The sequence below is a fragment of the Ornithorhynchus anatinus genome, chromosome 10, assembly GCF_004115215.2.
Source record: "Ornithorhynchus anatinus isolate Pmale09 chromosome 10, mOrnAna1.pri.v4, whole genome shotgun sequence".
Classification (NCBI taxonomy): Eukaryota; Metazoa; Chordata; class Mammalia; order Monotremata; family Ornithorhynchidae; genus Ornithorhynchus; species Ornithorhynchus anatinus.
This window is the reverse complement of record NC_041737.1, coordinates 56987543-57007916: the sequence shown is the minus strand read 5'-3', so window position 1 is coordinate 57007916 and position 20374 is coordinate 56987543. Positions and strand designations below refer to the sequence as shown.

Genomic DNA, 20374 nt, shown 5'->3' with positions numbered 1-20374 from the left:
AGAACGAGGCACAGTGAGTAGGTTGCCTTGAGAGGAACGAAGAGGGCAAGCTGAGGTATAGTGGGAGAAGGGAGATTTCAGGGGGGCCTAGTGGAGAGCGCACAAGCCTTTTGGAGTCAGAAGGACGTGACTTCTGATTCTGGCTCTGCCACTTGTCTGCTTGGGCAAGTCGCTTAACCTCCCCGTGCCTCACTTCCCTCATCTGTAAAACGGGGATTCAGACTGTGAGCCCCAAGTGGACCTTGGACTATGTCCCACCCCATTAGCTTGCATCTACCCCAGCGCTTAGTACGGTTCCTGGAACGTAGTAAGCGCTTAACAAATACCATTTAAAAAAAAAAAAGATTTGGCTGGGCGCTTTAAAACTAATAGGAGTTTCTTCGACATGCCGAGAAGAATGAGCTGTCCCTGGGAGCTTTGGAAGAGAGGGGAGATGGGTGCGGAAGGGTGTTTTAGAAAAATGATCTGAGAAGGGGGGGCGAAATGGACTCGAGAGGGGAGAGCCAGGAGGCAGGGAGGTCAGGGAGGAGTCAAGCTAGAATATCAGAAGTGCTTGGTCCGGTCGGTGGTGGCCATTTGGATGGAGAGGAAGGAGAAATGTTGTGGTGGATCGTACCAGGAGATCTGGCGACAGGCTGAATATAGAGGTGGCGTTGAAAGAGTTTCTTACCCTCATGAGGTGAAAGTGAGAGGCTCTACAGCGGGCTGGATTGAGGACACTTCCTTCGTTCGATCGTATTTATTGAGCGCTTACAGTTTGCAGAGCGCGTACTAAGCGCTTGCGAGAGTACAGTACAGCAATAAACAGGCACATTCCCTGCCCACAACAAGCTTACTATCTAGAGGGGGCAGGGGATGTGTCTGTTTATTGTTATATTGTCCTCTCCCAAGCGCTTAGTACAGTACTCTGCCCACAGTAAGCGCTCAATAAATATGATTGAACGAATGAACGGCTAGAGGGGGAGGCTTCAACCCATGGTAGTTATCCTGTAGTCACTCCACTAAGCGCTTGGGAGAATAGAACACAACAATAAACAGAGACAGTCCCCGCCCACAACGCATTTACAGTCTAGAGGGGAGACAGACATTAATAGAAATAAATAAATTACGGATATGGACATGAGCGCTGAGAGGCCGAGGCCGGGGTGACCATCAAGGGATTAAAGGGCAGAGATCCAAAGGCTTAGGTAACGCAGAAGAGAGAGGGAGTGGGGGAAATGAGTGCTTAGTCAGGGAAGGCCTCTTGGAGGAAATGTGCTTTTTAACAAGGCTTTGAAGGAGGAGAGAGTGATTGTCTGTGGGATATGAAGGGGGTGGGCGTTCAGGGCCAGAGGGAGGACGCGGGAAAGGGGGCAGGGGGCGAGAGGGACGGGATGGAGATACACTGAATAGGTTGGCATTAGAGGAGCAGAGTGTGCGGGCTGGGCCGGAGTAGGAAATCGGTGAGGTAATAATAATAATGACGTTGGTATTTGTTAAGTGCTTACTATGTGCAGAGCACTGTTCTCAGCGCCGGGGTAGATACAGGGTCATCAGGTGGTCCTACGTGAAGCTCACAGTCTTCACCCCCATTTTCCAGACGAGGGAACTGAGGCCCAGAGAAGTGAAGTGACTTGCCCACAGTCACACAGCTGACAAGTGGCGGAGCCGGGATTCGAACCCATGAACTCTCAAGCCCGGGCTCTTTCCACTGAGCCACGCTGCTTCTCGGGTAAGGTAGGAGGGGGTGAGCTGATTGAGTGCTTTAGAGCCAATCAATCAGATTTATTGAGCGTTACTTTGTGCAGAGCACTGGATTAAGCGCTTGGGAGAGTACGAAACAACAGACTTGGTAGACACATTCCCTGCCCACGGTGAGCTTAGGGTCTTGAGGGGGAGACAGACATTGATAGAAATAAATAAATGACGGATATGGACACGAGCGCTGTGGGGCTGGGAGAGGGCGACTCAGAAGGGAGCGGGAGAGGAGGAAAGGAGGGCTTAATCAGGGAAGGCCTCCTGGAGGAAATGGGCCTTCAGTAAGGCTTTGAAGGTGGGGAGAGTAATTATCTGAGAAGCAGCATGGCTTAGTGGAAATAATAATAATAATAATAACGTTGGTATTTGTTAAGCGCTTACTCTGTGCAGAGCACCGTTCTAAGCGCTGGGGGAGATACAGGGTCATCAGGTGGTCCCACGTGAGGCTCACAGTTAATCCCCATTTGCCAGAGGAGGGAACTGAGGCCCAGAGAAGTGAAGTGACTCCCCCACAGTCACACAGCTGGCAAGTGGCCAAGCCGGAATTCGAACCCATGAACTCTGACTCCCAAGCCCAGGCTCTTTCCACTGAGCCATGCTGCTTCTCTAATAATAATAATAATGTCGGTATTTGTTAAGCGCTTACTCTGTGCAGAGCACTGTTCTAAGCGCTGGGGGAGATCCAGGATCATCAGGTCGTCCCACGTGAGGCTCGCAGTTAATCCCCATTTTCCAGATGAGGTCACTGAGGCCCAGAGAAGTGAAGCGACTGGCCCACAGTCACACAGCTGAGAACCGGACTTGCGAGTCAGAAGTCGTGGGTTCGAATCCCGGCTCCACCACTAGTCAGCTGGGTGACCTTGGGCCAGTCGCTTCACTTCTCTGGGCCTCAGTGACCTCATCTGGAAAATGGGGATGAAGACCGGGAGCCCCACGGGGGACCACCTGATGACCCTGCATCTCCCCCAGCGTTCGGAACAGTGCTCTGCACAGAGTAAGCGCTTAACATATACCGACATGATTTATTATTATTATTAATAAGCACCGTCATTATCATTATTATCGCAAATCCGACTGATTGATTGATGGAGAAGGCCGCCAGCAGGGACGGTGGAGCCGCCCGGGCGCCTCTGACGTCACGGCCGCCCCACGGGGCGTCACGTGACACCGCCCCCTCCTCAGCGCGCACGCGCAAGGTCGGGGGGGGCGAGGCGGCCCGCCCCCTCCCGCTTTCCCGCTCCCCTATTGGCCGCGGCGGCTGCCGGTCGTCCGGGCCGCGGGCCGGCGATTGGCGGATCCGGGGAGGGGCGGGGCCTCGGGGTGGGGAAATCCCCGGATGTGGGCGCTGGGCGGCGGCGGCGGCGGCGGCCAGGAGCGGCCCGGCCCGGGGAGGCCCATGGAGGAGGAGGAGGACGCGCCGGCCGCCGGGGTAGGAGGGGCCGGGGGCGGCGGGGGGGGGGGGTCCTCGTCGTCGTCGCCGCCGCCACCTGGCCGTCCAAGGACAACGGGGCCCGGAGCCTCGAACCTGGTGCCCGGGCTCCAGTGGGCAGCGGGATCGGGAGCCTCGAACCTGGTGCTCCGGGTGTGGACCCCTTGCTCTGCCCACACTCTGGGCCCCGGGAGCCTCGAACTTGCTGCCCGGGCCGTGGGCACCTTGCTTTGCCCACACTCTGAGGCCCGGGGTCCAGTGGGCAGCAGGGATCGGGAGCCTCGAACCTGGTGCCCGGGCTGTGGGCCCCCTGCCTGGCCTACATTCTGGGCCCCGGGATCCAGGGGGCAGCAGGGATTAGGAGCCTCGAACCTGGTGCCCGGGGCGTGGGCGTCTTGCTTTGCCCACACTCTGGGCCCCGGGGTCCACTGGGCAGCAGGGATCGGGAGCCGCGAACCTGGTGCCCGGGCCGTGGGCCCCCTGCCTGGCCCCCATTCTGGGCCCCCGGGGTCCAGGGGGCAGCAGGGATTAGGAGCCTCGAACCTGGTACCCGGGCCGTGGGCCCCCTGCCTGGCCCCCATTCTGGGCCCCGGGCTTCAGTGGGCAGCGGGATCGGGAGCCTCGAACCTGGTGCTCCGGGTGTGGACCCCTTGCTCTGCCCACACTCTGGGCCCCGGGAGCCTCGCACCTGGTGCCCGGGCCGTGGGCACCTTGCTTTGCCCACACTCTGAGGCCCGGGGTCCAGTGGGCAGTAGGGATCGGGAGCCTCGAACCTGGTGCCCGGGGCGTGGGTACCTTGCTTTGCCCACACTCTAGGCCCCCGGTTCCTGGGGCCCGGCGTCCGGAGCGTGGGCACCTGCCTCGCCCGCACTCCCCGGACCCCCAGGGTCCACCAGGCGGCCACAGATTGGGAACCCTAGAGCGGGGGCCCGGGGCCCGGGCACCCCTCCTCGCCCTCCCCCGGGCCCACCGGGCAGCCGGGGATCGGGAACCTCGGAGCTGGGCCCTGGGAGACGGAAGTGCCACGTGGGCCCGGCGGCCCTCGGGCGATGCCGACCTGCGTGCCGGGGGTAGCAGCCGGTCTGGTCTCATCTCTGCCCCCCCGGTCTCCTCGGGAATCTTCCGCGCAGGTTGGCCCGGCCGCCTTCCTCCCTTCCACAGCGGGGGACGGGGTGGGCAGGGCACGGGGGGCCCACGGATGTGCGTGTGACTGTGTGAGCACCTGGCGGGGGCCTTCGCTGATAATAATAATAATAACGTTGGTATTCGTTAAGCGCTCACTACGTGCACAGCACTGTTCGAAGTGCTGGGGGAGATACAGGGGAATGAGGTGGTCCCGGGTGAGGCTCACGGTCTTCACCCCCATTTTACAGATGAGGGAACTGAGGCCCAGAGAAGCGAAGTGACTTGCCCACGGTCACACGGCTGACAAGGGGCAGAGTCGGGATGAGGAAACTGATGGCCCTAGCTGTCATTTCCTTTAATTTCTGTCTCCCCCTCCAGACTGTAAGCTTCTCATGGGCAGGCAAATGCGTCTCCCAACTCTGTACGTTGTACTCCCCCAAGCGCTTACTACAGTGCTGTGCACACAGTGAGTGCTCGATAAACACCGTGGATTGATAGAACGCGGGGCGGTACGCGAAGTGACTCCCAGGGCTTCAGCCGTCTCCCGATCCTGATGATGATAATGATGATACTTGTTAATAATGTTGGTGTTTGTTAAGCGCTTACTATGTGCAGAGCACTGTTTTAAGCGCCGGGGGAGATACAGGGTCATCGGGTCGTCCCACGTGAGGCTCACAGTCTTCATCCCCATTTTTACAGATGAGGTCACCGAGCCCCAGAGAAGTGAAGTGACTCGCCCACAGTCACCCAGCTGACCAGTGGCAGAGCCGGGATTCGAACCCATGACCTCCGACTCCCAAGCCCGGGTTCTTTCCGCTGAGCCGCTTACAATGTGCCAAGCACTGTTCTGAGCATTGGGGTCGATACGAGCCAATCAAGTGGGACAGAGCCCCCGCCCCACGTGGGGCCCACAGTCTTAATTTCGTTTTACAGTGAGGGAACTGAGGCACAGAGAAGTGAAGAGGCTTGCCCCAGGTCACATTTGCAGCCATGAGGGGGAGCGGGGATTAGAACCCAGATCCTTTGACTCCCCGGCCCGGGCTCTAGCCACAAATCCCCGCTGCTTGCTTTAATCATCAGCTTCTAAGTTACTTCCACTCTCTCCCCAATTTCCCCACGTGCCCCCATCACCCACGCTCTTAGGGCTTCCCCCCGTACCGTCGCCCCTCAACTCTCCCACTTCCGATTTCCCTTTCCCGCTGTTCACCCATCCCGGAACTCCCTCCCGCTTCCCAGCCGCCAGCTCTCCCCAGCCTTCCTGAAACCCCACCTCTTTCAGGGAGCCTTCCCCGATTAATCCGCAGGTGAACCCCAAACTTGCCCCCATACAACGTATGGGAGGGGCATCGTGGCGTAGCGGCACGGGCCCGGGAGTCCGAAGGTCCTGGGTTCCGATTCAGGTTCTGGCCACTCGTCTGCCCTGGGACCTTGGGGAAGTCACTTCCCTGGGCCTCCGTCACCTCGTCTGGACAACGGAGATTGAGACTGTGAGCCCCAGGGGGGACGGGGACTGCGTCCGATCCAATTTGCGTGTATCCACCCCGGCGTTTAGTACAGTGCCCGGCACGTGGCGAGTGCTTAAAAAACACGACAATTATTATTATTATGGGTGGATTGGCTCCTCGCCCCTCTGGTCCATTTGGTTATCAGTTCATCTTCGCCGCCCGTTCTGTCCCCGTCCTTCCTTCCGCTGTCTTCGTAAATAATATCCGTCAGGTCCCCCTTCTTCTCGTGTCTGCTGGGGAACGTTCTCTCGAGCGCTTAGGACAGGGTTGTGCTTCCACTAGGTGCCCTATAAAGACCAATCGGTTGATTGATTGGCCCGGAATCCAGCCGGTGTGTCCACTGAATTCCCGACGGCAGGGACGGAGGGAAGAGGAAGAGGAGGAGGAGGAGATACAGGTGTCCTTGCCCTCGAGGGGCTGCCAGACAGACACGCACACTCCCACACTCCCACACACGCTCATCCGGCGACGTCCCAGATCACCGGGAGCCCGGCCACCGCGGACACCCGGACGGACACGCAGCCGTCCGGTCTGAGGGCCATGGGAGGGATTATAATGACTTTAGACGTTAAGCGCTCACTATGCGCCCGAGCGCCGTTCTGAACCCTGGGGTAGATGCAAGGTGATCAGGTCGTCCCCCGCGGGGCTCACGGTCTTCATCCCCATTTTGCAGATGAGGGAACTGAGGGGTGGGAGCCGGGCCGGGGGCCGGGGATCTGGGAGGGCTGCCAGGGATGGGGAGCCACGGCGGGTGCCCGTGCAGCCCCCTTTCTGCCTCTCCCCCGGCTCCAGGTGGGCTGGCGCAGACGAGATGGATGACCTCAACCTGCACTACCGCTTCCTCAACTGGCGACGGCGCATCCGGGAGATCCGGGAGGTGCGAGCCGTCCGCTACCAGGAGCGCTTCAAACACGTCCTGGTGGACGGGGACACCCTCAGGTGCCGGCCGGACCCGCCCCCCGGGGGCGGAGGAGGAGGAGATGGAGGGAGGGCGCTGGGGAAGCGGGGCCCGGAGGGGTCGGGGGGCCGGGATGGGTGGGGAATCCCAAATCCTCCTCTGGGTCCCCGCCGGCTCTGGGAGCGGGCTCTCCCTCACCTGTGGAGAGACGTGGGGACGGAAAGGGTTTGGCCGGAGCGGGGGTGGCGTAGCGGTGGAGGGGAAAGGGTGTCCCGGTCGTTCCCCCGCTCCGAGGCTGAGCCCGGACCCTGCAGTTGACGGGAAGCTCCGCTGAGGGCCAAGGGATTTAGGATGCGGCGAGGGAGATGATGAGGATGATGATGATGGTCGTCATTAGCATTCTTCTTGTTATTTTATGTCATTTTGGTATCTGTTAAGCCCTTACTGTCCTTCACGAGAAGCGGCGTGGCCGAGTGGAACGAGCCCGGGCTTGGGACTCAGAGGTCGTGGGTTCTAATCCCGGCTCTGCCGCTTGGCAGCTGTGTGACTTAGGGGAAGTCGCTTTTCGGTGCCTCGGTGACTAAGAATGTGAGCCCCACGTGGGACAACCTGATAATCTTGTATTTACCCCACGGTGCTTGGCACACAGTAAGTGCTTAACAGGTACCTCATTAAGGTACCGGGCATTTGAGCCTCTGTCACTGGTGGCCAAAGCCACACACTACTCATTCATTCAGACCTATTTATTGAGCGCTTACTGTGTGCAAAGCACTGTACTAAGCGCTTGGGAGAGCACAATAGAACAATAAACAGACACATTCCCTGGAATAGTAGTAATAACAGTAATGATGATGGCATCTTTTAAGCGCTTACTTTGTGTCAAGCACTGTTCTAAGCGCTGGGGTAGATACAAGATCATCAGGTTGGACGCGGTCCCTGCCCCTCTCGGGGCTCCCAGGCTTCACCCCCATTTTACAGATGAGGGAACGGCGGCACGGAGAAGTGAAGTGACTTGCCCAAGGTCATACAGCAGACAGGTGGCGGAGCTGGGATTAGAACCCAGGTCCTTCTGACTCCCAGGCCCGGGCTCTGTTGAAGCCTCCCGGGCGCCGGAGGCCGGGGGAGGGACGGGTTGACCCCAGAGAGGGGGAGGATCTTGGGTACCAGCTGATGGCCCCCTCCCCGTCTCCCTCCTCCCGTCCCAGTTACCATGGCAACTCGGGAGAAGTCGGCTGCTACGTGGCGCCCCGCCCGCTGACCAAGGACAACTACTACTTCGAGGTGATGGGGCGGGCGGGGGGGGAGTGGGCGGGGGGCAGTCGGTCCCTTCCTCCCCAGCGGGGCGCGTAACCCCCGGTCCTCCCGCAGGTGTCCATCGTGGACAGCGGGGTGCGGGGTACCATCGCCGTGGGGCTGGTCCCCCAGTACTACAGCCTGGACCACCAGCCCGGCTGGCTGCCCGACTCCGTGGCCTACCACGCCGACGATGGCAAGTGAGTGCGGGCTGCCCTCCGACCGCCCTCTCCCCCTCCCCGGCCCCAGCGCCTGCTTCCGTCCGCCCCCCTCCCCCCCACTCACCCACTCGCCCCCGCCCCGCTCTCCGCAGACTGTACAATGGCAGGGCCAAGGGCCGCCAGTTTGGGACGAAATGCAGCTCCGGCGACCGGATCGGCTGTGGCATCGAACCCGTGTCCTTCGAGGTGCAGACGGCCCAGATCTTCTTCACTAAGAACGGGAAGAGGGTGAGCGTGGGCGGGGCCGGCCGAACCCCCCCTCCCCCCCCAGCCCCGCCCCCATCCAGCGCTCCCTGGTGTCACTCACTCTCCGCCGACCGGGGATTCGGGGGGCCGCGATGTGTCCACACAGGTGGGGTCGACGATCATGCCGGTGTCCCCGGACGGGCTGTTCCCGGCGGTGGGCATGCACTCCCTGGGCGAGGAGGTCCGGCTGCATCTCCACGCCGAGCTGGGCAGCGAGGAGGACGACAGCGTCATGATGGTGGACAGCTACGAGGACGAATGGGGGCGGCTGCACGACGTCAAAGTCTGCGGGACGGTGAGGGGCCCGGCCGGGCCGAGGACCCCATCTTGGGCTACTCTCCAGGCCTCCCTGTCTCCTCTCCTCTCTCCTTGCTCCTCTTGCCTCTTCTGTCCTGTCTCCTCTTTGCCGTCTCCTCTTTCCTGTCACGTCTTTCCAGTCTCCTCTGTACTGTATATCCTCTCTCGTCTATCTGTTTCCTCTCTCCTCTACCTTGGAGAAGCAGCGTGGCTCAGTGGAAAGAGCATGGGCTTTGGAGTCAGGGCTCATGAGTTCGAATCCCAGCTCTGCCACTTGTCGGCTGTGTGACTGTGGGCAAGTCACTTAACTTCTCTGTGCCTCAGTTCCCTCATCTGTAAAATGGGGATTAAGACTGTGAGCCCCACGAGGGACAACCTGATTCCCCTATGTCTACCCCAGCGCTTAGAACAGTGCTCGGCACATAGTAAGCGCTTAACAAATACCAACATTATTATTACCTGTCTCTTCCCTCCTCAGCCTGTCTCCTTTCCCTTGTCCCTTCTTTCCTGGCTCCTCTTTCCTGTCACATCTTTCCTGTCTCCTCTCTCCTCTATCTATCTCCTCTCTCCTTTATTTTTTTTCCTGTCTCCTCACTCCTGTCCCTTCTTTCCTGGCTCTTCTTTCCCGTTAATGTCTTTCCCGTCTCCTCTTTCCTGTCCCATCTTTCTTGTCTCTTCCGTAGTGTATCTTCTCTTGTCTTCCCATCTCCTTTCTCCTGAATCCTCTCTCCTGTCTTCTCTCTCCTTTACCTATCTTCTCGCTCCTGTCTCTTCTTTCCTGGCTCCTGGCTCCTCTTTCCTGTTATGTCTTTCCTGTTTCCTCCCTCCTCTGTACTGTATCGTCTCTTGTCTGTCTGTCTTCTCTGTCTTGCATACTCCCTCCTGCCTCCTCTCTCCTCTAACTGTCTCATCTCTCCTCTCCTCTCTCCTGACTTTTTTTTCTTGTCTCCTCTCTCCTGTCCCTTCTTTCCTCTCACATCTTTCCTGCCTCCTCTGTTCTGTAACCTTCCTTGTCTATCTCCTCTCTCTTGCATACTGTCTCCTGTCTCATCCCTTCTCTACCTGTCTCCTCTCTCCTGTCTTTCTTTCCCCCGCCTCCTCTCTCCTGTCTCTTCTTTCCTGGTTCCTGTCTCCTCTACCCTGTTAGATCTTTCCCATCTCGTGTAGTGTATCCTCTCTTCTCTGTCTTGTTTCCTCTCTCTTGCATACTCTCTCCTGTCTCATCTCTCCTCTACCTATCTCCTCTCTCCTGTCTTTTTTTTCCTGTCCCTTCTTTCCTTGTTCCTGTCTCCTCTTTCCTGATATGTCTTTCCTATCTCCTCTGTACTGTATCCTCTCGTCTACCTGTCTCCTCTCTCCTCTACCTATCTCCGCTCTCCTGTCTTTATTTTCCTGTCTCCTCTCTTCTGTCTCTTCTTTCCTGGCTCCTGGCTCTCTTTCCTTTTGTCTTTCCTGTCTCCTCTGTACTGTATCCTCTCCTGTCTACCTGTCTCTCTCTCCTGCCTACTCTCACCTGTCTCCTGTCTCCACTACATGCCTCTCCTCTCCTCTGCTTATCTCCTCTACTTATCTCCTCTTTCCTGTCTCCTTTCTCTCATCTTTTTTTTCCTGTCTCCTCTCTCCTCTCCCTGTCTCCTCTCTCCTCTACCTGTCTCCTCCTCTCCTCTCCCAATCTCCTCCTCTCCTCTACCTGTCTCTTCTCTCCTCTACCTGTCTTTCCTCTCCTTTCCCTGCCTCCTCTCTCCTCTGCCTGACTCCCGTGTCCTCCCTCCTCTACCTCCCCTCCCTCCCCAGGCAGGGGCACCGAAAGGCCACCGAGCAGAAGCTAAATAGTGTGGAGTGAGGGATGGAGTCAGGAACGAGGTGAAGAGAAGCAGCATGGCCTAGTAGGTAGAGGAGTCAGAGGACCTGGGTTCTAATCCCTGCCCCGCCACTTGTCTGCTCTGTCACCTTGGGCAAGTCACTTCACTTCTCTGTGCCTCAGTCTCGTCTGTAAAATGGGGATTAAGACCGGGAGCCCCACGTGAGACACGGATTGTGTCCAACCTGATTAACTTGGATCTGCCCCAGTGCTTAGTACAGTGCCTGGCCCATAGTAAATGCCTAACGGATACTCTGTCCCCTCCCCCGCAGGCTTGGTTCCCCTCCCCGGGGAGCCCAGATCCCCCCCGCCCCCCGCCAGCATCCTCCGTCCCTCCCCACGACATTTGGCAAGCGCCGAGGTCGTGGCCGTGCTTCCTGATCCGTCCCTGCCCTCCGTCCGGTCAGCGAGTCCACCCCCAGGGCCTGGGAGCCGGTCCCCCCACCCTTCCTCCCTCCCGGACATCCCCCCCGCCTCCCGCCCGTCCCTGGCAGCGGGCCCAGTTCCTGCCGACGACACCCTTCAGTCAGTTCGTCCTCACCTCCCCTCGCTCCAGGACGCCCTGTCCCCCGGGGGGATGGGAGGGTGGGCGCACCGGGCCCAGAGGGGAGCGCCTCGTCCCTTCCCCATCCCTCCCCTCACCCAGCTCTGGGGCGGGGACCCCGGCAAGCTCCTGTCAGAAAGTCCCTCCCGGAGTCCCACCTCGAGCCGTCCTCCTGCGGCCCCAGCCCCATTCCTCTTGCCTCTTGTCCCCCAACCGCCAGTAGTGGAGGGTGGGAAGTCCCACCTCCCATCCCCCCACCTCCCATGCCCTCAACCTCCTCTCCGGGGACATCCACGCCCTTCCCAAAGCAGGTCCCTCCTCTCCGTCGCACCCAGGAGCCCCGAGGGCAGCCATTCGGGCCTTCCCTCCCGCCACCCCAAGCTAGACCTCGAAGTCCCCCGCCCCAGGCCTCAGTCTCCCCCTCCGCAGCTCCCGGCGGCGGGAGGAACGCCCTCTGACTGGCGGCCCCCCGGGGCCGGCGGGGAGGACAGGGTGAGGTCACGGGCGGGCACGGGCGGGCAGGCGGTGCCCTGCGGGCGAGCGAGGCAGCTGGGCGTTGCCCACTTCAATTCAACGGCAGGGGAGGGAAGGGCAGGTGGGCGCAGGAGTCTCCTCCTTAGAAACAAGCCCAACCTTCAGCTACACAACAGGACAAGGCGGCGGGACCGGGCCGGCCCCGGCCTTCCCGGAGACCCAACCCACCAATCCGAACTGCCCGGGGCCGGCGAGGGGCGGGAAGGTCGAGACCTACTTGGGTTCCGGTCCCGGCTTTGCCACTCGTGTGACCTCGGGCGAGTCACTTAACTTCTCCGGGCCTCAGTTACTTCCTCTCTAAAACGGGGATTAAGAACGTGAGCCCCACGTGGGACGGGGAACGCGTGCAACGTGATCACCTTTTCTCTACCCGAGCGCTTAGAACGGTGCTTGGCACGTAGTGAGCGCTTAACAAATACCATGATTATTATTTCGGTTGATACCTGCCCGCAGAGTCGGGCGGACCCACCCGAGAGAGGAGGAGGAGGCGGGAATAGGGGAGGGGAGAGCGAGCGGGTTGGGCTGTTACAGCAGGGAGGATTGAGGTGGGATGCAGAGAGGGACTCCCTGCCATATTCCGGTTTGAAAGCCAGGAGCTTGGTGTCCGGGGGGCAGGCGGGACCCCATCCAGAGGCAGGGGGCTGGAGGCATTGACCTCTCAGGGCGACCCTCCCCCTCTCCCCAGGAATGAAAGCAAGTCCCAGGGAAGCAGCAGCCAGACCTGTGGCCCCTTGGCCAGGGAGGCGGTGAGGCCTAGCGGAAAGAGCCCGGGTCTGGGAGTCAGCGGACCTGAGTTCGAAGGTCGGCTCCACCCCCGACCGCTCTGTGTGACCTCGGGCAAGTCGCTGCACTCCTCTGGGCCTCGGTCTCCCCATCTGTAAAAGGGGGATTGAATCCTACTCCCTCTACTTCAGACTGTGAGCCCCACGTGGGACTGGGTCCAGCCTGCTTGTCCATCCCAGCGCTTAATACAGTGCCTGGCACATAGTAAGCGCTTGAGAAGCGGTGCGGCCTAACGGATAGAGCCCGGGCCCGGGAGTCAGAAGGATGTGGGGTCTGATCCTGGCGCTGCCGTTTGCCTGCCGCGAGACCCTGGGCAAGTCACTTCATTCCCTGGGCCTCAGTTCCCTCATCTGTAAATGGGGATTAAGACAGTGAGCCCCATATGGGACAGGGACCGCGGCCACCCTGATTTAGCTTGTACCTCCCCCGGGCATTTAATACGGAGCCTGGCACGTAGTAAGTGCTGGACAAAAACCATAAAATTAGAAAAGCGCTTAACAAGTACCATGATGATGATTATTAAGGAAGGGGAGGAAAATTCGACCGAGCTGGGGGTGGTCGGCCGAGGACTCGGTGTGACGGGAGGGGCGAGGGAGTGAGGTTAGACTGCCCGCTGCCAGCTGAGACTCTGGGGAGGGGGCTTCCCTGGGTGCCGAGACAGTCCCCTCCCCTTTGTGGATGGAGGTCTTGAGTGAAAGAGGGAGGGGGTTGCGAGTGCTCATTACAAAGGGATCTGTTCTGCCGGGTGGGGGTATGAGTCACGGCCCCTGTATCACCAGGGTAACGGGGCGAGACGCCCATCTGGGGGCGGTGCCCGTCGTGCCCGGGCAGTGCCAGGCGGCCGGCCGCCCCGCCGATCTGCCAGGTGTCAGGAGCGGGGCCGGGGTGGGCAGGGGCGCGGCGGGGGATGCGGGGGACGCTGTCTGGGCCCCTGTTGAATCCCGCCCTCGGTTTAGCTTGCGGTTGAGTCAGGCTTCCTGCCCAGTTCCGAAGGCCTTTATCTTCCACCCGCTCGGTCCCAGCCGGAGCACCCGCACCCTAAGCCGGGCCACGCACACCCCCTTCGCTCAACCCGGGGCCCCTGCCCTCTTTCCAAACTCCACCAGAACCCTTCTCCCTCCTTCTCCTTCCCTTTCTTTCCTTCCCTTTTCTCTTCTTCCCTTTTTCTCGTTTTCTCTCCTTCGCTTTTTCTTCTTTTCTCTCTTTCCCTTTCTTTTCTTCTCTTCCCTTTCTTTCCTTCCCTTATTCTTCCCTTTCCTTTCTTTTCTCTCCTTCCCTTTCTTTTCTTCTTTCTTCTCTTCCCTTTCTTTCTTTCTTTCCTTCCCTTTTTCTTTTTTCTTCCTTCCCTTCCTTTTCTTCTTTTCTTTCCTTCCCTTCCTTCTTTCCTTCCCTTCCCTTTCTTCTTTCCTTCCCTTTCTTTTCTTCCCTTTCTCTTCTTTCCTTCCCTTCCTTCCCCTCCCTCTTTTCCCTTCTTTTCCTCCCCTTCCTCCTTCCCCTCCCTTCCTCCTGATCCGTTCCCAGCCCGGCTTTGTGTCCATGCTCGTGTGCGTGTGGATTTGTCTCAGCCTGTGTATGTGCACGCGCGCATACGCGCCCTGTCTCCCCATCAGACGGGCGGCCCCTTCCCGCTCCTCCTGCCCCTCCCCATGGTGCCCAGCACAGTGTGTGTGCCTGCATGTTGCAAATCAGTCAGTAAAGGACGGTGTGCAGAGCACTGTACTATTCCTACTAATGGTACTTCTTAGGAGGCATTTACTCTGGGCCGAGCACTGTACTGAACGCTGGCGTAGAGACAAGATCAGCGGGTCAGATACAGCCCCCGTCCCCCATGTGGATCACAGACTTCTTGGGAGAGAGAACAAGGATCAGATCCCCATTTGATAAGGAGAAGCAGCATGGCTCAGTGGAAAGAGCCCGGGCTTGGGAGTCGCGGAGGTCATGGGTTCAAATCACAGCTCCACCTCTTGTCAGCTGTGTGACTTTGGGTAAGTCACTTAACTTCTCTGTGCCTCAGTTACCTCATCTGTAAAATGGGGATGAAAACCGTGAGCCCCACGGGGGACAACCTGATTACCGTGTATCTACCCAGTGTTTAGAACGGTGCTTGGCACGTAGTAAGCGCTTAACAAATACCAACATTATTATTGTTATTTTACAGTGAGGAAATGGAGATCCAGAGAAGTGCAGTGGCTCGCCTAAGGTCTCAAAGGAAGCAAGGGGCAGAGCCGGGATTAGAACCCAGGTCCTGTGACTCCTCACGGGCCTGGGCTCTTTCCACCAGGCCACGCTGCTGCTCCTCTTGGCAGGGTCAAATGGGGGAGACAGACATTAGTATAAATAAATACGATCGATCTGAGTCCAGTAGAATTAGACAAAAACCCCTGCCCCCAAGGATTTTGCACGTTTCGGCGGGGAGGGGGAGACAAAATAATTACAGACAGGAGGGAGAAGGCCGAGGGGACAGTGCGTTAGCAAGGGGCCAGGGCAGATGTCTGACCTAATTGACCTGTGATAATAATTGACCTGTAATCATTATAATTGTGGTATTTGTCAAGCACTTACCGCGTGCCAGGCACCATACTAAGCGACGGGGTGGATTCAAGCAGACTGGGTTGGACACAGTCCCCCTCCCACGTAGGGCTCGCAGTCTCAATCCCCGTTTTCCAGATGAGGTAACTGAGGCACAGAGAAGTGAAGCGACCTGCCCGAGGTCACACAGCAGACAAGTGGCTGAGTGGGGATTAGAACCCAGGACCGATTCCCAGGCCCGTGTTCTATACACCGCCCCATGCTGTTCCTACCCTAGTGCTTAAACAGTGTTTAACACGAAGTAAGCACTTGACAGTTACCATAAAAAAAAGGATGTATCCAGCAGTGGAGAGGGATTTGGGAGAGGGTGGAGGGGGGAGAATTAGGGATGACCCGGGGAAGTCTCCAGAACCGGAAGGATCTGTGGTCTTCTCCTTCCATCCATCTCCCGGCACCGGCACGGATTCTTTTCTCCTTTTTTTCTCCGTAATGGTATTGGTTAAGTGCTTAACGGCCAAGCACCGTTCTAAGCCCTGGGGTCGCTCAAGCTAATCGGATTGGACACAGTCCCTGCCCCAAGTGGGGCTCCCAGCCTTAATCCCCATTTTCCAGATGAGAGAACCGAGGCCCAGAGAAACGAAGCGACTTGCCCGAGGTCACACGGCAGACGGGCGGCGGAGCCCGGGATTAGAACCCAGATTGCTAACGTGTTCCCGCCTCCCCCGGCCCACCCGAAAGGCAGGGGAAGGGGCGCTGGGGGCCGGCTCTGACCCGGCGTGTCTCCGTCCCCCCCTCCCACCCTTTCTGCCCCCCCCCCTGCCCCCGCTTCTCCCTCCCCCAGCTCCTGGAGTACGTGGGCAAGGGCAAGAGCATCATCGACGTGGGGCTGGCCCAGGCCCGGCTGCCCCTGAGCACCCGCAGCCACTACTTCGAGGTGGAGATCGTCGACCCGGGGGAGAAGTGCTACATCGCGCTGGGCCTGGCCCGCAGGGTGAGGGCCAAGGGGTGAAGGTGGGCCCGTGGGACGGGGGTGGGGACGGGGGTCCCGGGTTGGGGGACGCGTGGGGCCCGGGAAGCTGGAGTTGGGGCGTCCCGGGTCCGTGGCACAGAAGACCGGGGCCCCTCCCCAGCCCGGCACCCGAGAGGAGCGGGCACCGGGGTTCAGCCGGCGGCGCCCGGGCCGCGGAGGCGAGCCGGGCCGGAAGCCCAAGGGGGCCGTCCGAGTGGGCGGATCGGGGGGGTCCCGGGGCCGCCCGCCCGAGCCTCCCCCGACCCGCGTGTCGTTCTCCGGTCTCCCCCCAGGATTACCCCAAAAACAGGCACCCCGGGTGGAGCCGGGGCTCCGTGGCCTACCATGCAGGTGTGAACTCGGGGGCCCACCTCTCGGCGCGCGTCGGCGTCCCCCCCTCCCGGCCCCTCCCTTCCGTCCCTACGTTGGGGTCCTACCCCCCGACCCCCTCCACTGCCGCCGTGCCTCAGGCCCGGGGTCGGGGAAGGGACTCCTGCCCTCCCGGTCGCTTCCGCTCGCTCCCGTTCCCCTGTGGGTTCCCCACTGGAGTCTCTTCTCCAGGCGTGGCCATTTTGCTTTCTGCACGGGTGGGTGGAGCCCCGCCGGCCCCCCGCCTCCCGGCCCCCATTCCGGTCTCCTGCCTCAGTTTACCGGGCCGCCCCGGCCCCTGGGGGAATGGTATGAACTCGGGGGGCGGGGGGGGCCCAGTGCCAAAGGCAAGTCCTGCATCCCGTTCGCCGGCTGCACCCCCCCCCCCCCCGTCCCATCGTGGCCACGACCCTGCAGGAGGCCCAGGGAGGGCCAGGCGTCTCCCTGGAATCACCCAGCACCCGGGTCCCACCCCAGCCCGGGCTTGGGGAGGCGGGCGCGAGGAGACGAGGGGGCGACACACCCCCTCCCCACGGCTCTGTCGCCTCCCCCAGATGACGGGAAGATCTTTCACGGCAGCGGAGTGGGGGACCCCTTCGGACCGCGATGCTACAAGGGGGACATTATGGGCTGCGGGATCATGTTCCCCCGGGACTACACGCTGGACAGCGAAGGTGCGTGGCTGGGCCGGGGCAGCAGTGGAGAGGAGTGAGGTTAGAGCGACCGACCCAGTTTGGCGGGGAGGGGAGGGGGCGGGAAGGAGCCGGGCAGGACCCCGGCTCATAACCCCTGTAGACTGAAAGCCCGCTGTGGGCAGGGAATGTATCTTTTTATTGTCCTTTTGTCCTCTCCCAAGTGCTTAGTACAGTGCTCTGCGCACAGTAAGCACTCAATACGATCGAATGAACCCTGTTAAACTGCGCCCTCCAAAGTGCTTAGTTAATAATAATAAAGATGGTATTTGTTAAGCACTTACTCTGTGCTGAGCACTTTCCTAAGCGCTGGGGTAGATACAGGGTAATCAGATTGTCCCACGTGGGGCTCATGTTTTTTAATCCCCATTTTTACAGGTGAGGGAACTGAGGCACAGAGAGGTTAAGCGACTCGCCCCACGTCACACAGCAGACAGGTGGCGGAGCCGGGATTAGAACCCACCACCCCTGACTCCCAAGCCCGGGCTCTTCCCCCTGAGCCGCGCTGCTTCTCTGAGTGCTCTGCACGCAGTAAGCATTCAATAAATGCAATTGATGGATTGTCAAGTCGGTTAGTTGTATTTATTGAGCGTTCACTGTGTGCAGAGCACTGTACTAAGTGCTTGGGAGAGGACAATAAAGCAGTATAACACATGCATTCCCTGGCCACCACGAGCTTACAGTCTAGAGGATATATATGTATATTATATATATGTATGTATATATGCATGTATATGTATGTGTGTGTTTATTTATATAAATCTATCTATATATATTCGGTCCCCATCCCACATGGGGCTCACGGTCCAAGTAGGGGATAGGATTTAATCCCCACTTACCAGTTGAGGAAGCCGAGGCAGAGAGAAGCAAAGTGACGTGCCCCCGGTCACCCAGCAGCCACGTGGCAGAGCTAGGATTAGAACCCAGCTCCCCGGACTCCCAGGCCCGGCCCCTTCCCCCCGGAGTCGCGCCGCCTCCCGCCGGATAACCTCTCCTCCCTCCCTCCCCTCCACGGGCAGGCGACAGCGACGACAGCTGCGACGGGGTGACCCTGTCCCCCACCCCCCGCGGGCTCCGCAACGTCCTCTACCTGCACCGGGAGCCGGAGGAGGAGGAGGAGGAGGAAGAGGAGGAGGAGGAGGAAGAGGAGGAGATGGAGCAGGAGATCGAGGGCAGGAAAGTCGTGGTGAGTCGGGTCGGGGGAGGGGGATCCCGGCTCTGTCACTTGCCTGCTGGGCCACCTTGGCCAAGTCACTTGACTGCTCCGGGCCTCCGTTCGTCTCATCTGTAAAATGGGGGATTCGTTCAGGGAGCCCCTCGTGGGACGTGGATGGGGTCCACCCGGATTAGCCGCCGGCGCTTAGTACGGTGCCCGGTGCTTAACGAATACTACTATTATGAAAAACAAAACAAGAGGAAGAGACCCCCCTCCCCAGCAGAGCCGGCCGGCGTGGGAGGGGGGTGGGTCCGGCCGGCCCGCGCCTGCGTCCCGGCTTCAGGACGTCCCCCTGGGGTTTCTCGACTGCCTCCCTTCCTCCGGGGAGCCCCCCGGGACTTGAAGCGCCATCTGGGTGCTATTTGTTAAGCGCTTACTACGGGGGACGATACAGGATAATAATGATAGTATTTGTCAAGCGCTCGCTATGTTCTAAACGCCGGGGGAGATACAAGGTAATCGGGTTGTGGGGCTCCCGGGCGTAATCCCCATTTTACGGAGGAGGGAACTGAGGCACAGTGAAGTGACCCAGCTGACAGGCGGCGGCGGGATCAGAACCCACGACCTCCGACTCCCAGACCCGGGCTCTTTCCACTGAGCCCCGCTGTCCCACGTGGGGCTCCCGGTCTCGATCCCCATTTTACCGACGAGGGACCTGAGGCTCGGGGAAAGCGAAGCGACTCGCCCGAGGTCACAGCGGAGAACGTGGCAGACGTTCTCTGACTCCCGGGCCCGCGGTCTCTCCTCTGGGGCCACGCTGCGCTCGCCGTGTGCAGAGCACTGTACCGAGCGCTTGGGAGAGAACGGCGGGACGGTTTCCCGCCCCCCCCACCCCCCCCGAGCTTCGGTCCAGAGGGCAGGTGGCATGGGAACAGGGTGGCAGGAGCACGGCGCAAGCCCCCGTGTCACCGCCCCGTCCCCCCCGCAGGTCTTCTTCACCCGCAACGGGAAGATCATCGGGAAGAAGGACGCGGTGGTGCCCGCGGGTGGCTTCTACCCCACCGTCGGGATGCTGAGCAGCGGGGAGAAGGTCAAAGTGGACTTGCACCCGCTCAGCGGTTAGGACGCCCGCCCCGCGCCCCCCTCGCCGGGCGGCCGGACCGGCCGGGCTCCTGCCGTCCCGTCCGACCCCGCCCGCCCCGCGGGACCGGGGGCCGCCGCTTCTCGTTGCCCGAACGTTTGCCCAGCCGCCCCTCGCCCGCCCCCGTCCGGGGGTCCGTCGCTCGAGCCGCAGCGCCCACCCGGGCGGCGTCTGCGGGCCGGAGGGGCCCGCGTCGCCCCACCTTCCTTTCCCGCCCGTAGCGAGCCTGGCGCGCGCGCGAGAGACCGAGGGAGCCCGACGGACCGCGGAGCCGTCGGGGAAACCGAGGGCGCGTGGGCGTACGCCCGGGTGTCTGCGCATGTCAGCGTACGAGCGTATTTGTGCGGACGCGTCTACGCCGGTCCCCTGCCGCTGCTTTTCCCCCCCTGCTGCTGCGTCGTCGTCAGGATGCCAAACGTCCCCGCCTTGGTGGGGGATGGCGGGGTCGGCTTTGCGTCTTCTCGGGGGGCGGTGAGAGGGAAAAGGACCCCGCCCCCCACCCTCCCGACCCCCCTCCTCTTCCTACCGTTGTTGCTGCTGCTGCTGCTGCTTTGTTCCGCTTCGTTGTTTGAGCTGCGTCTGGGCCGGTGCGGCCTGCCCGTACGGGGCGGGGGCCCGAGCCGTGGGGCCGCTGTGCTGCTGGGGGCCGGGACACCCCCCCCCCCCCTTGACGATTATTTCCCCCTCCCCAGCCCCCCACACTCTGTTTGAAATGTATGTACAGACCAGAGCCCTTTATACAGACAATAAACAAAGACTGGCCCTATTTATCCGAACGGGCACCGTGCCCGCTTGGGTTCTTCCCGCCCGCGGCGGGGGGCAGGTTCCCAGTTGGGGGGCCGGGGAGAGAGGTCTGCTCGGGGTGGGGTGGAGGAGGTAATAATAATAATGTCGGTATTTGTTAAGCGCTTACGATGTGCAGAGCACTGTTCTAAGCGCTGGGGGAGAGACAAGGTAATCAGGTTATCCACGTGGGGCTCACAGTCTTCATCCCCATTTTACAGA

The 20374-nt window shown here is 60.3% G+C and overlaps 1 protein-coding gene across 1 annotated transcript; it reads left to right on the top strand.

The window, feature by feature from the left end:
- The first annotated feature begins 3131 nt into the window (after positions 1-3131).
- Positions 3132-20145, top strand: SPRYD3 (SPRY domain containing 3). Its single transcript, XM_029073767.1, has 11 exons — positions 3132-3166; positions 6589-6735; positions 7900-7975; positions 8063-8187; positions 8301-8436; positions 8561-8749; positions 15844-15993; positions 16305-16362; positions 16935-17054; positions 18092-18258; positions 19217-20145. The coding sequence occupies exons 2-11, from the start codon at positions 6608-6610 to the stop codon at positions 19349-19351; spliced, it is 1284 nt and encodes a 427-aa protein (XP_028929600.1). The 5' UTR covers positions 3132-3166; positions 6589-6607; the 3' UTR covers positions 19352-20145.
- Positions 20146-20374: the final 229 nt, after the last annotated feature.